This window comes from Alligator sinensis, unplaced genomic scaffold (genome assembly GCF_000455745.1).
Source record: "Alligator sinensis unplaced genomic scaffold, ASM45574v1 scaffold659_1, whole genome shotgun sequence".
Classification (NCBI taxonomy): Eukaryota; Metazoa; Chordata; order Crocodylia; family Alligatoridae; genus Alligator; species Alligator sinensis.
The window spans coordinates 1,201,915-1,220,341 of NW_005842265.1; the positions used below are offsets into that span (position 1 = coordinate 1,201,915).

General features: G+C 42.2%; 1 protein-coding gene across 3 annotated transcripts in view; it reads right to left on the reverse strand.

Annotated features, from left to right (window-relative positions):
* Positions 1–1,100: 1,100 nt before the first annotated feature.
* SINHCAF (SIN3-HDAC complex associated factor) overlaps positions 1,101–18,427 on the reverse strand; it is an 18,320-nt gene continuing 993 nt past the window's right edge. For 2 of the 3 annotated variants that reach the window (XM_006027753.3, XM_006027754.3), the window contains exons 2-7: positions 16,629–16,731; positions 7,471–7,618; positions 4,981–5,080; positions 3,936–4,062; positions 2,865–3,015; positions 1,101–1,473 (exon numbers count right to left, since the gene is read on the reverse strand). In XM_006027753.3, coding sequence (XP_006027815.1) covers positions 1,311–1,473; positions 2,865–3,015; positions 3,936–4,062; positions 4,981–5,080; positions 7,471–7,598 — 669 coding nt within the window. In that variant the 5' untranslated portion in view covers positions 7,599–7,618; positions 16,629–16,731 and the 3' untranslated portion in view covers positions 1,101–1,310. Of the gene's footprint in view, positions 1,474–2,864; positions 3,016–3,935; positions 4,063–4,980; positions 5,081–7,470; positions 7,619–16,628; positions 16,732–18,254; positions 18,378–18,427 lie in introns of those variants that run through there. The other variant, XM_025209066.1, reaches the window with a different exon arrangement.

The following is an 18,427-nucleotide window of genomic DNA, read 5'->3' on the forward strand; positions in this document are numbered from 1 at the left end:
TTGCACACAAGTTTTAATCAGGAATGCGCATAGGAAATATTAACCCAGTTTTGCCACAACATGCAGCATGCATAGAGCTGTCTCTAGTTAGGACAGCACCATTTTTAAACTGCATGTACAGAATTTGCAATAGATCCAGCATTCACAGAAGTGTTACTTCGTTGGTTGCAAAAGAAAGGAATACGTTCCAGAACAGGAATCTTGGATCAGACCCCCGGTAAAAAAAAAAAAAAACCAAACCAACAAACAGACAAAACACTGAGGCACCAAGTTATATCTGGAATGATGCTCGACTCTCCTTATCCACATGGTTTTTGTTGTGTCAGGTCCAAAACCAGGACCTGGCCTCTTCTCTGGTTACACTCCATCAGCTGTTTGTTCTTTTATAGATTCCAACATTCAAGATGGCAAATTCTAAACCCGATTCCTCATCTACATCTAGTGTGGGCCACAGGTTGCCTCTCTGACTTCTCTCTAGGTGCAATTGCACAAGGCCTCACTTGTCTGCATCTCGATTGTAATGCAGCGGTTTTACACTTTACTTTTATTCAACTCTTAGTTAAGGAGGGACTGACAAGATGGTCAAAGAGTTCACCGTCTCTCTCCAGCTTTCTTGAATACTTAACATTTGAACCCATTTCTCACCATTAGCACTGCTCACACAAGGGGTGTCTGCAGTTACCCATCCTTGCCCTAAACGAAGGATGAAATTAAAGTTCGTCTCTGTTTAAACATCAGTAGTACAGGTTTAGATCACCATATATTTAAAAAAAATATATTTATATAAATAGAAGTCTTGTAAAGAATAGACTTAAATGCTTCTATGCATAGGTTCATGCTACTGAATCATAGGTCTCAAAAAAGAAATATCTTAAATTGGGGAAAAAATAAGAATGCTCAACCAACTTAAAAATGCATGACATCACCACTGCTTCTCTCAGTATAGAAATATTAAAACTACATACATTTTATTATACAGCAAAACCCATCTTCAAGTTCAGTCATGTCGGGGGCGTGTGGGGGGAAGAATGACTTAAGGGATGGCCTTGCAGCAGCATTCAGCTTTGCTAAGTGTTCCATAGCATCTTAAATATTATGTACATTTTTTATTTTTTTTTTTTTTTCAGGGAAAAAAAGATGCAAACTGGTTTTAGAGTCTGTGGAATTGTAGCAGTAAAACTGAAAACAGTCCTAAGGAATGGTCTTTTGGCAGCATAGCAGGTGTCCAAAGTGAAGAGAGGCTAATTTTCTAGTATCTTCCAGAGAATAAAAAGGTTCCATATACACCTTTTTGCTATTAGCTGAGGAAGTCACCATTCCTCCTGATTGGAGATGGCTGGAGATTGGGGTCCCTGTGGTTCTGGCTTCTCAGTGGCTGACTTCTTATTGCTACAGCATGGTTTGAAGAGGTGAGTGTCTATAAGGACTTCTCCAAAGCGTCCTTTGTAAATAATTCCACAGCAGACTTTTTGCCTAGAGGAAGCGGGGGGAAAAAAGATAAAGTTCATGCACCCATACACACATGCATGCAGAAACAGGTACAGATATACAAAAAATTAATGTAACCAGGATGTCATAGTTTGCAATCTAGGGAGTGTGTCTACACATGCTTTTATACGTGCCTAAATTTAAATGTGCATTAAGGCAATTCAGGTGCATGTCTACACATGCACGCACTAAGGTGTATTAACATGGTGAACGGACCGACTTGTGCCAAGTCAGTTGACATATGCAGCAGGCGCTCTAGCTATTCACTTTAAGTGCAAAAAGCCTTAAAGAAAAAAAAAAAAATTCACTATTTAAGGCAGATTAAGAGTATGCACATATAAACCCATGCCCTTAATGTGCCTTAAAAACGGCTAATGCACCTCAAAATTGGCACGTGTAGACGCACCCAGATCTTAGTTTAGATCTTAGGCACCATACACATGCTTGACACTTGTGCCTATTTTCCATCTCTGCTGACCTTTCCTTAGGATATATATAGAAATTTTTGGTCATAAAAAAAATCACAAGAATAACAAAACCAACCCAGAAAGAAAAAACAGAAGCAGCAAACAGATCCCACACAACCCAAACAGGTCTGTGTCTAAATCCCCTGAACTGCTTTGAAAAAATTAAGTCTGAATATACATTTCCTACTTTGCTCCTTAAAGTTACATGAGCATAGACACGTGCTTTTTTACCGAGCTATTTTAAACACAGTGTACCTGGGAAGGCCATTTTAAAGGCAGTAAGTTGCATGCATTTGACAAACATACCAAACAAGAGGTCAGTACATTCACCACGTAGCAAAAGCAGGGAAAAAAAAGAATCCTAAACATCTAGGAAAACCCAACACTCCCCTATTTCAAATATTTTCTGACCATGGTCATGGATCAGTTATACAACTGATTTGTGTGGGTGTTGCTCATAGTTAGCTATACCCCCCTGGGACCTTTCAAAGTAACCCCATATGTACATGTAACCCTGGTTGACAACCCCTGATCTAGACATTTCATCTGACATTTAGCATGCAGAAGCCAAACTTAAAATAAAATAATTACAAACCCTCCAAGAAACAGCTAGATTGATGTTATTTCCTACTGTCAAAATGTCAATTATTTCAGACCAAATATCTTTAATACTTCGAGGAAAAAAGTCTTAAGAACACAGCATTTCTTTCAAGAGGATTTTCTTCCATGGGTCCAAATCCACACTTTCTGTACTACTGAATAAACTTATAAACTTAAGCCACAACCTTAAATGCTGTGTTCTTCAACAGCTGTCTATGAATGCTGTGGAAATTGCTAAGGAAGAAGTATAATGTGCCTTGTAATTAAGCTGAATTGCTGGGTGCACTAAATGTTTTTGTTGCCTTTTACCTTTTCCAGTAGGTGAGATCTAAAAAGGAGAAGACTGGTGTTCTGCTGGACCCTGGGCTCATCTCTGTGTCAGAGCCATCATCAGACTGGTTACTGTAACAGGGAGATTGCGCTGGAGAGGCACTTGAAGTGGTGCTGTGGGCATCAGAGTCTACGGGAGATGGCAGAACAAGGGGGTGGGGGCAGAGTAGTGTGCAATTTACTAGTTAGTCATCTCTACCACCAACAGGTCAGACATAACATAAGAAACAGGATTGAAGACACTTTTCTAGTACAAATAATGCTACCATCAACTAGCTAGGAAGAACACAAAAAACTGATCATTTCCGTTGACTCCTGGCATTTTCAATAAAATGCTGGAAGGTCATGCCAGCAATTTGGAAAGGTCCTATGGACAAGGATGGCCTTGTAGGCAAAGCATTGCACTGGCACTTCTGGGACCTATTCCTGTCCGTCACAGGCTTCCCCCACAACCACAGGCTCAAGGATCTGGTCCCACTGACATCCATGACAAAACTCCCAATGGCTTGCATCCTCCATACCTTAGCCCTGGAAGTCAGGGTATAACAGCCTCTCCCCACTCCCTTTACTGTATCAGTTTCGACTACGAGTCCATGAAGCCCCTCATCCTTGGGACTACTCACAGCACATGATGTTAGGCATCTATGGAAGTCTGTCCCAGTCAAGGCCTTGGACTCCTTGGGACAAAGCCAGTCTCTCCCCACTTCACTATGTGCACAGCCAGCATCTAAACTTTGCTGTTTTGTTCATGCTAATTTATACTTGCATACACTACTGTCTGTTCCAAAGGCACAATATGAACAACAGTAAAACCCAGAGATCTTTGGAAATTGTTCTTCATGTGTGCCCTTCAAGTCAGGTAATAACAAAAACAGATAAGGGAATAAGACAACAGTAGTTACATGGCTGGAGTACTCTACCGCTAAGGAAAGAGCTAAACTGATTTTAAAATAACACCTAATTGATTGCATTGGACATTATCTAGATTAGGCCAATTAACTGTAAGCTGCTTTGACAATGAAGTTGCGTTCCTAGTATTTCTCAACTTACTGTGCCGTTTGAATTCCTTTTGCAGTTTGCTGATTTGATTGCTCTTCATTCTGCTTCCAGAGAGAGTTTTCATTTTCTTTGGTTTCAGTGTCGTTTTAAGACTGGGTCCAGCCCTTGCATCCACCACCTGAAAGGCAACATGGCTGTATTCAATTATTTCTACTCTTAGTTCCTTATCAGAGCTCAAGCATGGTTTATGCAAGAAAAGTTGCATTAGTTTAGCAACAGGTATTACTTTAAACCCATTTAGTTAAACTGACAACTGTGTGCTGACACTTTTCTAGTCATTTAAAAACTTAGCTTGGAACTAGACTATTCTATAGAAGAAAGTAAAATGGGCTTAAGATGCCTTCAGGTGAACTAGTGCAACTTTGTGTTGACAAATATTCAGCTTGGTTTGCAGCTGTAATTCAAGTCAACACAAATCAAACTAAAGAGTGTTCACACAGTTTCTGCCTTGTTTGTTTTAAAACTGGTTTGAGCTAACTGTTGGATGGGTAAGCCCCAAATAGTGGCAGTATGCTTCGCTCCCATGATACTGTCAAAGCCCTCATAGAAAGAGGGACAGCAGGAGGAAGTTCTCTCCCCAACTCTAGACCCAAAACAGATTGCTATATCCAGTCAGAATGTGCAAGAGGGTGTGATGGTGAGAGATTAGTCATTTTAATTATCTGACCAAGCCAAGCTGATTTATAATGTTGCTTAAGCAAGTCGCCTGGCTTGTTCAAGCATTAAAAAAATAAAACGAACCTTCACAGCCAAATTACCATCTTTGGACTGAGGCCACATCTGGAACATTTTAATCTCAAAGGAAGACTTTTGGAGAAACAACAGCTTGTGAAAATTAGGGTGTTTCAGCAATGATATCCTGTACATGAACCAGGTGAAGGCAGGGAATAGCTATATAATAGTCAGTTTTAAGTAGCTTTTACAGATGCTGAGCATGAAAGAAAAGTCACTTAGCAGTGCTGTTTCTAGATGAATAGCGACTGAGGGAGGTAACTATCAAATCATAGGGGGTGAAGAAATAAAATAGCTGACTAACATGATTCCAGTTTTTTTTGGATCCTGCTGGCAGTTTTTTCCATCTTTTCACCAAAAGAACACATGCATTGCAGATGTCTCCTGACCGGACCTCATGGAGCCTATCAAGAAAAACAAAACAGAACAAAACCCTTGCTTACTGGTTAGCCTCTTAAAGTCAAAACAATTGGCATAAAGGCAGGGGGTGGGGAATAGATTCTCAAACCAAGACTTTCAGAAGTGATTAGCAATTTTACATGCTCAACTTGATGAATCCCAAAAGGGATTCAATGCTCATCTAATATCCATATATTCAATTGGAATAGGGCCTTTTTAAAAAGGTGCCTCAGGCTGGGAGCCAATATATAAATTAACCATTTGACTCTTTCAAGCAACTTTGGTATTAAAGACAAGCGATAACCCTCTGTAGGATCAATTTTTATTCAATTCCAAGATAACATTTTTCCTCCCTCCCTCTCAACATTGTGGGTTGGGGTTTTTTTTCTTCCACCAAGCCTCATCTCAGAATCAAGTATTTAGTGAAAATGCAGTCAGAAGAGGCAGCAGAAATCCACTCAAAGGCATGGGGAGGTGTGGGAAGTCTTTGCTTTTGAGAGGCTTGTTAATACCAAAGATTTATAGCAGATAGAGCTATAAAGTTTGTTAAAATTCTATAAATTCTGAAAAGGACCCTGAAACACTGTAAATTTGACTGACATGCCTGGATAGGACAAGCCAGTTTTTGTTCAATGTTAAGTTACAGGTCCTAGGTTGCTAAAACATACTTCAGACAACCCCAAAACAAAAGCATAGATATATTGTTTTGACACTGCAGCTTAATTAAATGCAGCGGGTCACCAGAAAGTCTGTTTTTAGCCAAGGTCAGACTTCCAGTGCCAGATTCACACACAGAGGTCATGATCAAGAGAAATAATTGTAAAGACCAAGAACATTTCTATTAAAAAAAAACCCAAAACACAAACAAAAAAAAACCCAGGAAAAAGAAACACGGCAAAGTAAGGGCCTAATCTTGCTGATGCTCTCTGTGGGTGGCACCCATGTAGCCAATGATACTGCTCACATGTCAAAAACCACAGGCAGAAGCATGTTTAAGGGTATAAACGCTCACAGTAACTGAACAAACTGGTGGGAACAGAAGAAAAAAAAAGGATCAGAGACAATGACAACATGGACATTTTTGCACAGTAAATGCTGCAATGGATAAACTTTTACAGCTATGAGAGTCCTACTGCTATGGCCAATTACAAACTATGTGCATTAAAAGAAATAATTACAAGCTGTCAAGTAGGAACTGGATGCCTTGACAACTTGATGAAGATAGAAAAATTCAAGGTTATTGTAAGACCATTTCAGAGTGCCAAAGCTACGTGGTCAAACCAGCTTTAAATAAGCATTTTTAAGTTGTGCAACTTAATTTATTAGGACTTTGAAATGTCCACATGTCTAATGCTTTCTAACGGGAAAAAAAACAAACCACACAATTTTTTTCCCCCCCCAGGCTCTTTTCACATCACACTTCTGCTGTGAAAGTTTACCTTTACAATGGGAGCCCCTATTCTAAACTGAAAGACATCACTCCTTTGAGCTAAGAAAGTGACTTACAAAAATTTTTCTGGAGTTTTAAATGACACCCTGGAAGATTTTATTTAACCAAAGTCACAAAAGCCTCCACAGCTCTATTGTACTGTGCTGCACTACACATGCACCTTCTGATGTGTTGGCTCTTTGCACAGGTCTAAACAAACACAAAGGACGTATCCCCACAAGCGTGCAAGTCCAGGGGTGCGCATTTCCTATGGGACAAATAGTGACATATTTATGCTGCTGCTATTAGTCTTTGGGCATGCCCCTGCATGTGCACTCTGGCGCATGGCAAGGTGACCCTGGGGGGGTAGGGGAGGCTGGGGTCTGCACCTGTGCTGGCCCCAGGGCCTTACCCAGGGTGCTGGGGGCCTCCTGAGGCAGCAGCAGTGCCAAGCCGGCTGCTTGGAGCTTGGCCAGCAGCCAAAGCAGGATGCCTCTCTGGTGGTATATGCTGCTGCCACATGTGCCAGGCTGCTTTTTACAGTGGTGCCTTTTTTTTGTTGACACCAGGATCTTCCAATGTCAAAAAAACTGGTGCACTGCAAGTTAACAGTATGGTGAATGGGTGCAGGTGTGCTTTGCAGTGCCTTAAACTGCTTTGAGGTTCCACAAACCACGTGTGCACACTCCTAGACACACCCACAATGTCCAAGCCAGTGGAACAACACGGGCCAGGTCCTTCACCAGTATGAGTCAGCAGTACACTCCTGAAGTCACTGGAGCTGCGCTATAGCCCCATGCTGTTTGCGTAAGCTGTGGAGGTCAAAGCTGGCTCTATACCCAACTCCGATTGTTGCCTTTAGTACTGCACTTTGAGAGAAACTTAACTTTTCAAGTTTGCTGCTTAAAGACAGAAGTGAGAACCAATAGAAATGACAATACACATTTGCCTGGCAGAGGATCTTACCCAAAGCAGTTCTGGAAATCCTTTTCATAACGTTTACTGTCAGTGAAACGAGAACTGGAAGACTTAGCCCTGCAAATACAGCAGCCCTCTATACTTCGGTACATCTTCGGTTTGTGAAAACCAAACATCCTTCTTTCTTTGCTGTTGTCTGTGGAACAAAGAACTACCATCACTTAATCTCTTCAAGTCATATCTTGGGGATTAAAATGGAAGAAACAGCCTCATGGCTAACTGGGTAAAAGTTATATATAGGTTAACTCAGGAGGGGGAATACCCGTATGAAACGTCTCTCTTTAAGACATTCTTGCTATCCCACATGATCTTTAAAACAGTGGCTCTCAATCTTCTTAGAGTTAAGGCATCCCTTGGAAAATGCCAGCTCTTAGCTTTCACTTTTTTTGACTATGGCAAAATACTAAAGCAAAGAACTCCACAAGACCACTGCAGATCAGAATGCTTTTTACATAGGAATGTAGTGTTAAATCTCTATGTTTATCTTGTCAATCATGTCTGCACACCTAACAGCGCTAACAGTAATTTAAAAGGGCAGGTACTTAAAGCACGCTTATTTTTAAATGAGCACAAAATAGCTGATGTCTGCTGTGTCCCAAATCTGAGTGCCTCAAGCCAATCTAACTGGGCATATGACCAGGTCTCCCAGAATATAGGTCTACATGGAAGGTATGCCTACACTGCAGTCCATGGGTCCAAATGCAGCTTGCACAGACATCCCTGAGCTAGCTTTAACTAGTTCACCCAGCTGATGGCAGCAACATACTAGGGGGGGCACCCCAGAATTGCAGTGCGGAGTATACAAGCCTACCTAGGTTCCTGGGTAACTATGAAGTACTGAAGCATGTGCCACAGAAGTTATTCTGCCACTTGTCCCCAAACTGGCTAGGTAAATACTAGCACAGATGTGTTTATATGAGCTAGTCACAGCACCAGACTGCAGTAGCCTAAAAAACTGCACTGCAAGTGGCCTGCTAGAGTTCTTTATTAGACTCTTAGGGACTCCATGTCAAGTGGATTCATTTTCCAGGTAGAAAGGTTCATTCTAGTTGCCAGCTCCACAAGCTCCATCTACACTCTGAAGGTCAAGCAGTATTCCTTGTGGCTTCCGTATTGTTACCAGCAATCCTGACCCAACGGAGGTGTATCGTATGAGTACAAGCAATGTGCCGTGGAAGCTTCTGTTGGCTTCCAGTTAGAAAAAAAAAAAAGAGAGCTAATTAAGCTAAATTTTGGAATCAGTAATCCACAAATAAAGAGTGGCCTTAAGATGCCATTGCTCCCCTCCCCCCACAAGCTCCAAACTCCTATCACCTGTGGAACTGCATTTAAGCCCCAATTTTAGAAAAATACTTAAGAACGTATTGAAAATACTTCAAGCACTTGAGTACAACTGTTCAAGAGCTCAGTCACATGTGTATTACCACCAGCCAGCTCAGGGCCTTAACCAAGAACAAGTTTTTACAGGCCATGCAAAACATGTTAGCTAGTTATGATGTAAACACATTGAGGTGCTATTCCAAGAGTTTTCTTTTAAAAAACAGAAAAAAAAAAAGTGTTGCAACTTTTACTTATATGATCCTATCTAACAAAGAGAGCTGCCTCTATTTCCTATGAATGCCAAGAACAGACTAATTGTACAGAGAATGGAGAAACCAAATTTGGTGCTAGAAGCTCTGTACAAGCATGCTCTCTGCCACAACAAACAACAGCTACTAGCACCAGGGAAAAGTAAAGGGATGGAAATAAGACCAAGCAATTACATTATCAGAGAATCCATCAAAACCAGAAGACATTTTGGGGGACTACGAAGCAAAGTGGTGATGATAAAGAGATGAAACTTATTCCGTTTTATATAGTCAGCAAGTGAAACATGCTCTTATGTTTGTCCAATAAAATAGAGTGGAAAAGAGGAACTAAGGGTCCCGTTCTACAAGTGTTTACTGCTTGGCTTAGTGCTAAACAGTGGGTGAAAGTTGCTCCCGAGCAGAAGGCTGGTTCTAACAGACTGGAGCATTGCAGAAGCACTTCCCAGAAAGCAAGCGACCCTTCACAGCAAAGTGCCAACCCTCTACATGAAGGGTGAGGGTCACTCTACCACGAGCTGTTCCAGCACCACAAACTCCTGTGCATATTTTTCGTGGCTCTGAAGAACACTACAGGGCAGAAGTTGAGCAGCTCTGCAATGCTCCCAGACTCTAATGGAGAGAATAGAGATCTGGGAGTCTTGCACAAAAAAAAAAAAAAAATCCATGTTAACACCTTCACACTAAACCCATCTAGACCAGTGGTCAGCAACATGGTGGCAGCAGGCTGGAATGGCCCAACTCAGGTCCAATGCAGCTACCACTGCTTGGCCCCATCCCCACCATGGGAAAAGCACCTAGCGGTGGTTTGGCAAGAGCCCCCCACTGCCGAATACCACAGAAGCCTCAGCAATACAAGACATTCAGCAGCACACAGGCCGTATATTGCCAGCCCCTGATCTAGAAAGACAGATGGTAGATCAAAAGCCTACGATTTTGGTGTACTTTAATAAACTGCTTGTTATCATCATCACACTACCTTCAGTAATACCCGAAGGCCCCAATCAGGCTTAATTCTCCACTGTGCTAGGTACTGTACAGAGAGGAAGATAGTCTATGCTCCAAAGAGCTAGAACTGACAAACAACAATACTTCCCTGATTTCACCAGCTGCAATGAAGACTTTTCCCAAACAAAATTGCAAGGGGAGGGGAAAAACCCCTAAGCATCATTTTCAACAGAATCAAAACTTTCCTTTCCGTTAGAGACATTCCACAGCCTCCAACAGAAACACACAAATAGGTTTTAGACAGCACGTCTTCCTTCCTGAATCTGTAAGACAGGCAGCCTGAAACTGCCAGCCTATTCCTCTTCACAGCCCAAGCAGCCAGGCTGAATGCTGGACTTCTTCCAGGCATAGGAAAAGGGACGTCTCTCCTGCCCTTCCTTCCCAGTCCAGGCTACAGTCTGGCCAGTATTCTGGTCTCATGGTTGGACTAGGCTTTGAGGCACTTGCACCCTTCCTGTGGAGGAAGAATTTCAGTTGCAGATCCACCAAACCCATCCTCAAATCCCAGTGTGCTTGTATGGCACAGAGCTCCTATGGTGCTACACTTTGCAATAGGAGACAATGCACATTCCAGCAGATGCTCACCCAAACCTCTCTCCACCTCCACCCCTTCCCCATGAGCCACACTGGTGCTCTGCAAGAGGATGTGCAGGAGAGGCAGTTAAGGGAAGTGTAGCTCATCAAAACTACTTCTCTGTTCTTCCACAAATAACTTTCTGGTAATATTTAGCTAGTGGTAGGACTGGATAATTTCTGGCAAACATGAGAGGAAAGTCTGGTTATTCTGAATCAGAGTGGGAAACCAGATAGGGTAGAGGTACAAAAAGTGTCAAGATCTCTTCTCACCCCATTGCCCTCTCACGACAAGGTAGAGACAGTGAACACTATATACAGCCAAGTCAGGTTAACATCTCTTTTTATCCTAGGGTACAAGCTGGTGTGGAAGGGTAGAGACTCCTGCCACTGGGGACAGGATGGGGGCTGGGGTTTATAAGAAGCCTTGCAGGATATCTGTTTTAATTTGTTAGTGTACAATATGACCCTTCAACAAGACTCCTGAGAGTACTGTATTTAACAAGTCTTTTGAGACTGTCAGTGCATTCACTTGGGAGATTGTAACTAACTGACAATTTTTAGATTTTGTTTATGGCAACCCAATATTAAGCCTTCAGTTTGGTGTTTTACTTTAGAAAGCATGGTACTTGCTGCTGACAGCTTCACCAGTGGTAGAAAAGAAACAACACCTGCCTTTACCTCTATAGAAGAGGCCAGTGCACAGACCTGGAAAGGGTGTTCACATATGAACGTTTCTAACCTGGGTTCTCAAGGAGAGGAGCCACAGGGGGACACCATAATCAGTCATTTCAACAATGTTTGGGCATTCTGCACTGGTTTCTCACTCTCATTCTTCCAGGAGCCACTTTTCAACACAAAGCTTCCAAGAGAAGGAAAAACTAGAAGCATCTGTTTCTCATTTGATGAATGGTCAGTGACAGCATACATCATTCCTGAATGGATAAGAATTACTGGAGAAAACACCAGCAAAACAGATCACTCTGACAAGTGTCAAACAGCAGTGTTATAGATGGAAGGCGTCAGTACAGCCACACATTTAACCCCAATCAGTTGCCATTTGACCATTATACACTAAACAGACTGTCAGCTGATGAGTTTAATAGCCAAAAGAGATCACGCTTAAGCTTAGGAGCACTTCCAAATACTGCTGTCACACAGTTCTGTCTGCATGCCTGTTCAAAACCATAATTACGTGCCTTGTCCTTGAGTCACTGCTAACATCAAATCGGAGTTCAGCATGCTTGAAAGGACTGGTTTAAAGTTTTGCAACTTCAGAAGCCAACAAAAGTAGCAGCAGGGTTGGAGAAGGGTTAACTCTTAATCCATTTAAATGGATATCTATTGGGACAGATGCACAGCAGGTGAAAACGGGTGTAGCACTCCTGAAGTTAAAGGAGCTATGCCAGCTTTCAGCAGTTGAGGCCAAGTGTAAATCTACTTTCAATTCTTGTTTAGCAAGAACTCTGACACTCCAAAACTCAGCATCTGTCAGACTGGGAAAGGGTGGAGGGGAAAATGACACAGAAGCAGCAAAGCCTTTTTAGAACGTTAGCGTCATCTGAAGTACTAGCAGGAAGCAGTGCCTCTTCAGAAGATGTGGGGTCAGGCAGTGAGCAATGGCAGGGTGGGAAGGGCTGCGCACAATACAGCATGCATCAACTCTGCTCGAGAGCAATTTCCTCCTTCAGTTTACCTGTCAGGACTAGAATCTGGGATTCAACAGTTCCATCTGCAAAACCTGATGCTAACACTAACAACTAAAGCAGAAGAGCCAATGCACAAAAACCACTCTGCTTCAGATGTTTGTGACGTTATAAACTAGCAGAAAGAGATCCCGATTCCTGATGTTTAGGCTTTACAACAAACAAAGGAGCTAACAATTTTCAGGGTTGGTTTATTTAAAAAAATAAAACAGGAAAGGTCAGCAATTTTCCTTTCCAGCTTCCTCCTGCAGTCATTGCAGCAATAGAAGTCGAAGGGAAACCTTTGTAACAAAAAGAAAGGAATTTGTAGATAACAGACAAACAATCCCATTTCACATACTGCTTTGTAAACCAATCAAAAGAAAGCACCCCCCCACCCTTGTGGATACTAAAGAGAGCCATTCCCTGGGTACTTTACAAAGAAAGCAGCTTATCAGAGAAGCAAAGGGATGGCATTCCAGGCACTCAACACCTGCTCTCTTCCTACTCCAGTCCTGGGCTCATTCAGGCTTTGCCCAGCCCAAATCCTCCAATAGTTGGCAGAGAGAAAGAGTAAAGAGAAACCCTGCTATTAACTTGATTTCTTCCTTTCAGTACAAAGACAATGCCTCCACCTAGACAATTGCCTCCTCCCAATCTTTGCCTGCTGTAAATTAGCATGACACCTCTAAATTCTGTAGTTGAGATGATTCAAAACTGAGAATCTGACCCATGTCCGTCAGCAGAAAACCCAAAACGTTGATTCTACAGCACTTAGATGCAGATAAAAATTATATCCGAGTGAAAGAACTTCTTTAGATAGGAAGGCCTTGAACTAAAGAAACAAAGCTCTGGAATGCACACCTGCACACTAGAACAATGACTTCTTCCAAGCCAGCCCATCGTGCCAGGAGCCAAGTTGCCCATCTAACTAGTTAATGTTTGGGCTTGCCCCTTAGCCATGAAAAATTGACATTGCTCTATTGAATGCAGTGGAGATGCACAGAGACTCATACCAACTAAAAGATCTGGCCTTTGAGTCTTTGATAAAGAAATCTCACACAAGTAATCTCCCCCTCTCCCTCCAAAACCCTCAGTATGGTGTGTAAAATTAAACTAGACCCCACACAATTGCACTTGATATGAGCTGAGAAGTTGTCCAAAGCCAAAATGGTACAAGGAAAAAGAAACAGTAGCACCCACTAGAAAAGCTAGTGTAATTTTCACATAAGGAGGGAGACTGTATAAAAAGGTTTAACTCAAAAAAAGCAGGGATTGGTCTCTAAAAAAGCATAACTTTGGAACTCTGTAAATTCTTCTAACGGCCGTAACCTAAATCTCTCTCTCACACTACCCCCAAAATCCTGCATCAGTGAGAAGCCCAAGAAATGTTTCACATGTATTATGCTTCCAAGATAGTTTGTGGCCCTTCAGAGAAACATCACCCCATCAAATGTTGTACTTCGTAGTCAGTTGGAACCATAGAAAATGAGACTTGGAAGGGACCTCAGGATGTCATTTAGTCCAACGCCTGCCTAAACTACATCACCCCAGCCAAGGCTTTGTCTAGCCAGTTCTTAAAAGCCTGGAGGCAAAGATGAAGATTCCACAAGCTCTCTGGGTTACCTGTTCTAGTGTTTTACTACCCTCCTAATGGGAAAGTTCTTCTTAATATCCAGCCTGAACTTCCCTCACTGCAACTTGAGACCATTGCTCCTTTTTCTGTTATCAGCCACCACTGAGAACAGTCTAGCGCCATCCTCTTTGGAACCTCCTTCAGGTAGTTGAAGGCTGCAATTAAATCCCTCCTTAGTCTCCTCTTCTCCAGACTAAGTAAACCCAGTTCCCCCAGCATCGCCCCATAGGTCATGTGCCAGAGCCCCTTAGCCATTTTTGCTGCCCTCTGGTGCACTCTCCCCCATGTATCCACATCCTTTCTGAAGTGGGGGACCCAAAACTGGACACAGTACTCCACATGCAGCTTCACTAATGGTGTAGAGGGGAATAAACCACTTCCCAGGATCATTGGCAGGAATGTTTACCAGCAGAAGCCCAGTGTGCTGTTAGCCTTCTTCACAAGGGCACACTGTTGGCTTGTATACAAGCTTACTGTAACCTCCAGGTCGTGGTCTGCAGTGTTATGCCAAGACAAAACAAATTATGGAACAGTTCAGCTGTAACTTCAGGAATATTTTCTCCTCCAAGAACATGTACACTAATCCTTTTGCTGCTGTGGCTTATGTTTCACTGATGAAAACTTACAACGTAGCAACTACAACTGGCAGCAACCACAGGTCTGCAGTTAGTGAGAAAAAAAAAACAAAAAACAAAAAAAACCCACAAAACAAAAACCCAACATTTTTCTGCCCCCCTTCTTGCTGTGGCTGAGTTGCTGTAGCATTTTGGACTGCATCTATGACTACTGTGGGCAAAGTTTTCAGAAGTACCCAAATTATTTAGGAGCTTATGGCCCACTTTATTTCCAGTATGGCACAAGTACTTATACTACCTGGGCACTTAAAAATGGGATTAATGCGTATTTAGGAGCTTGTCAATTGGGCACCTTTGTAAAAAGGTTAAGCTATAAAGTATTCTGAAATGAATAGCTAGGCATGAGAACTCTAAACAACAACATTTAGGACAAGGAAAAAATATACATATATATGTAAAAAAAGTATGACTCAGCTGCACCCATTCACATCTGACCTATGGCTTTATTAGCTACCACAACCAGAGTTCAGTCCCAACAAAACTGCAGATTTACAAGAAAATCCTAAGGTGCTGTGCAAGTACGGCTGATGAGCTAACAGGCAACACTTGTGTGAATCAGCAGCAAGCCAGCAGAGCAACTGAATTTTTAAAGCCATCTAATTTGAGGTGCAGGCTTGCACATAATAAGTCAAAATAAATAAAAATAAAATTAAATTAAAAGAACCCAACATGATGGGCATTTGTGGTCCTTACAGATTCAACAGCTCTTTTTGCAGGAGAAAGAGATATGAAAGCAGACTGCAACTCAACAGCAGCATTGAATGAGTGAAGATATTTGTTTTGGTAAAAAAGTATGAAACCCTTTGGTCCAGAGACAGACAAGGTTCCTTGGGTGAATTTGATATCTTTTATTAGACCAACCCAAATAGTCCAGAGATGCATTTGCATTGTAACAGAGTACTCTTATTCATTATTTCATTTTCACTTTAAACAATCAGGGCATATGCCAAAGCATGACCTGGAAATCCACTACGCAGAAGGACTGTTACGAAATGGAGTTCCACCTTCCTGTTCCGACTATACACAGACCTTTCAAAGCCATGTTTCCAACCATACAGTCTACTTCTTCCGATACCTGCTGTTAGCTAGTGGTGAGCAAGTGTAACCACTAACATTTGCTTCAGAAACTGTCACATGCACAATCACGCTCCTTTTATCTTAGTTAAAGGGAAGTCAGTCAAAGAGTTGATTAAAAAACTGATTACAACGCAAGCAGGGATCCATGACCTTATCTACCTGCTAACAGGTGAATGAGATATGCATCATGAACTCAACTGTCCTTGTTTTAAGGCTAATAAGTTGTTTGTTGTTTATTGTAGCTTACATGACTTTATTAGCTACAAATTTACACACGTTTTTTCTACTAAATTAAAAAAAAAAAAAAAAAAAAATATGTCTCTTTACTTTTAGCAGGCACCAGGTGCTCACACAGGTCATACATCAACCAACCCTTTTTGTAAGGCTTTCAATAGCCTCTGATGGACTTTGAAAAGCAATGGGACTTGAGTACTAAAGGAAATTGAACACCTGGCACCCGTGGGTGGTGCTGAAATTTTTACTAGCTGTCATACAAGTGAACCTGAACCTGCACCACTGACTTCAAAAGAAGTTTACTATCAGCTATAAATCAAACAGAAGGCAGGGCAGGGTGGCACCTTACAAACTACTACTCAACTCTAGAAGGTGTTACCCTGCCCTGTCTTCTGCCCAACTGCAGGGTAACACTATGAATCGGAGGAAGACTGGAACCCAGGAATAAGGAAAGAGTATCTGCTCAATGCCCACTCAAGTCAGTGGAAAGATTACAGTCTGCTTTGAGGAGCTTTGGATCAGGCCCGATTCTACCAGATGCAAATCACTCAGAAACTGTAAGTATGTGCCCACTGTATGCTGGACCTCAATCCATTTGGTAGGATGACTGTCAAAACCTGGAAGTCAGTCATTCACAACAGATCTAGCCATGTACTACTGATTTAGAGAGAGCCACAGTGGGCTTCTGTAGATGGGCCATTTATAGTCTCACCTGTAGGAGGGAGTGCTCAGGAACCGAGCTGTTTGCAGAAGCGTTGCCACCCTCGTGCTGTGCCTGGTCTATGGAAAAACAGAAGTCTCCAAAAGCTCCCAACCTGTCACAAGCAATAAGAGAAAACAAAGCAAACAGAATAGGTTCAAGTACATTATTGATTCCATATATGAATGCTAACCTGTTTCAACAACATCTGGCCCTACACTCTCTTGGAAATTTGGTCCCACAACAGTAAGTATCCTCATCCTTTCTATTTATCATACGTATACCTAGATGCTATTAGAAATAAGCCACATCTGCAATCAGAGCATGCCACTTATAGTGCCCATCTAAAATACACATACCTCCCTCATGAAAATACAAACAAGTACATAATAAAAGCTTCCAGTCTTTTAGATTTCTGCCAGTTTTAAAATGCTAAAAACAATTAGATCAAGTCAGAGGCCATGTAATTAGTCAACTTTGCTAAACAAGCAGGACTAGGAAATTCTTTTTGCAATTATCATCATCAAATAATCTTGACCCAAGGACTGGCAATTCTTAGAGGAAAAGCTGATGGGGGAATATCTATGGGGCAACCATAGGATATTTCACCCCACAGGTGTGGCAGAGTCAGGGGGAGCTTTTGATACAAGGAAAACAGGATCTTGCCACTGCTTTGTCCAGGTATTTCCTGGTCTGGGCTGAAAGAGGCAGCCTAGCAAACAAGTAAACAAGACAACCCACAGTAGCTTCCCCTTATATCTTTTTAGTAACATATCTGCAGATGAGCATAGGAAAGGAAACAGAAATTAAGTCCAGATGAAATGGAAACTTAAACAACTAGAAGTGTTTCTCCTTACTCAAAATAAGGTTGTTTTCTTAAAATAAATAAATAAAAATGTACACACATTTCTCCCCCCCACCCCATGGATGGTAAGCTGCTTCAAGAAAAATCTGGCTCTTTTGGAATTTATATATAACAAACCAGTTTATGGCAAAAACAAGAACTCTTAAGCTCTGTTTCAGCTTGCAAATTCCCATTTGAAACAAAGCTCAAAGGACAAGTATTTGTAATAGCATAATAATGCCAAGTGAGGTAGGAAAAAAAAAAAAAAGAAAGAAAAAGTTCTAAAACTACACGCTCTCTAAATCTCTCGCAGTAAAGAGAAGAAGCCCCTAAACTGCTCATACTTTGCCATTTTTCTACCAAGGTGCTTTGTGTAGCTACCGGATACTGCTAAATGCCCCCCTGAAAAAGGACTTAAACCCTCCCAAAAGACTCCAAAACCCCTCCAAACAACAACAAGTGGGTCAGGCCCCAAATCCCAGCCCCCTGAAGTCAAACCCAATAAGTCCTGGGAATTCAACAGGGCCAGGGCTGGGATTCCCGGGCAGATTTCCAGCGTGCAGCATGCCCAGGGACTAGCGACAAAAAAGGAACACCCAAGAGGCCAAGCTCCATTCTCAAGCTGCGCCCATGACGCCAAGGAACAAAAAGTTAGGGTAAAAAGAAAAAAAGTTAGGGTAGGAGCAATGGTGTGGGAGGGAAATATAGGGGAGAAGGGCATTCCCCACCAGAGCGCAGCGCAGCCTGGAACAAAGACCACCCACCCCCCAGCCACCCCGGCAAGGACGACCTACTTTTCACAGAGGCCATGATGATCAGGTAGACAACAAGGCTCGGGGTCACCCGCAGCCACTCTGGGCACCTCGAGCCTCTCCGCAGTGCACAAAACCAGCTGGGCTAAGGCACGGTGCAGCCAGAAACAACCCCTACCTCCCCCCAACCACCCTCCCACAGCCCCTGCCACGAG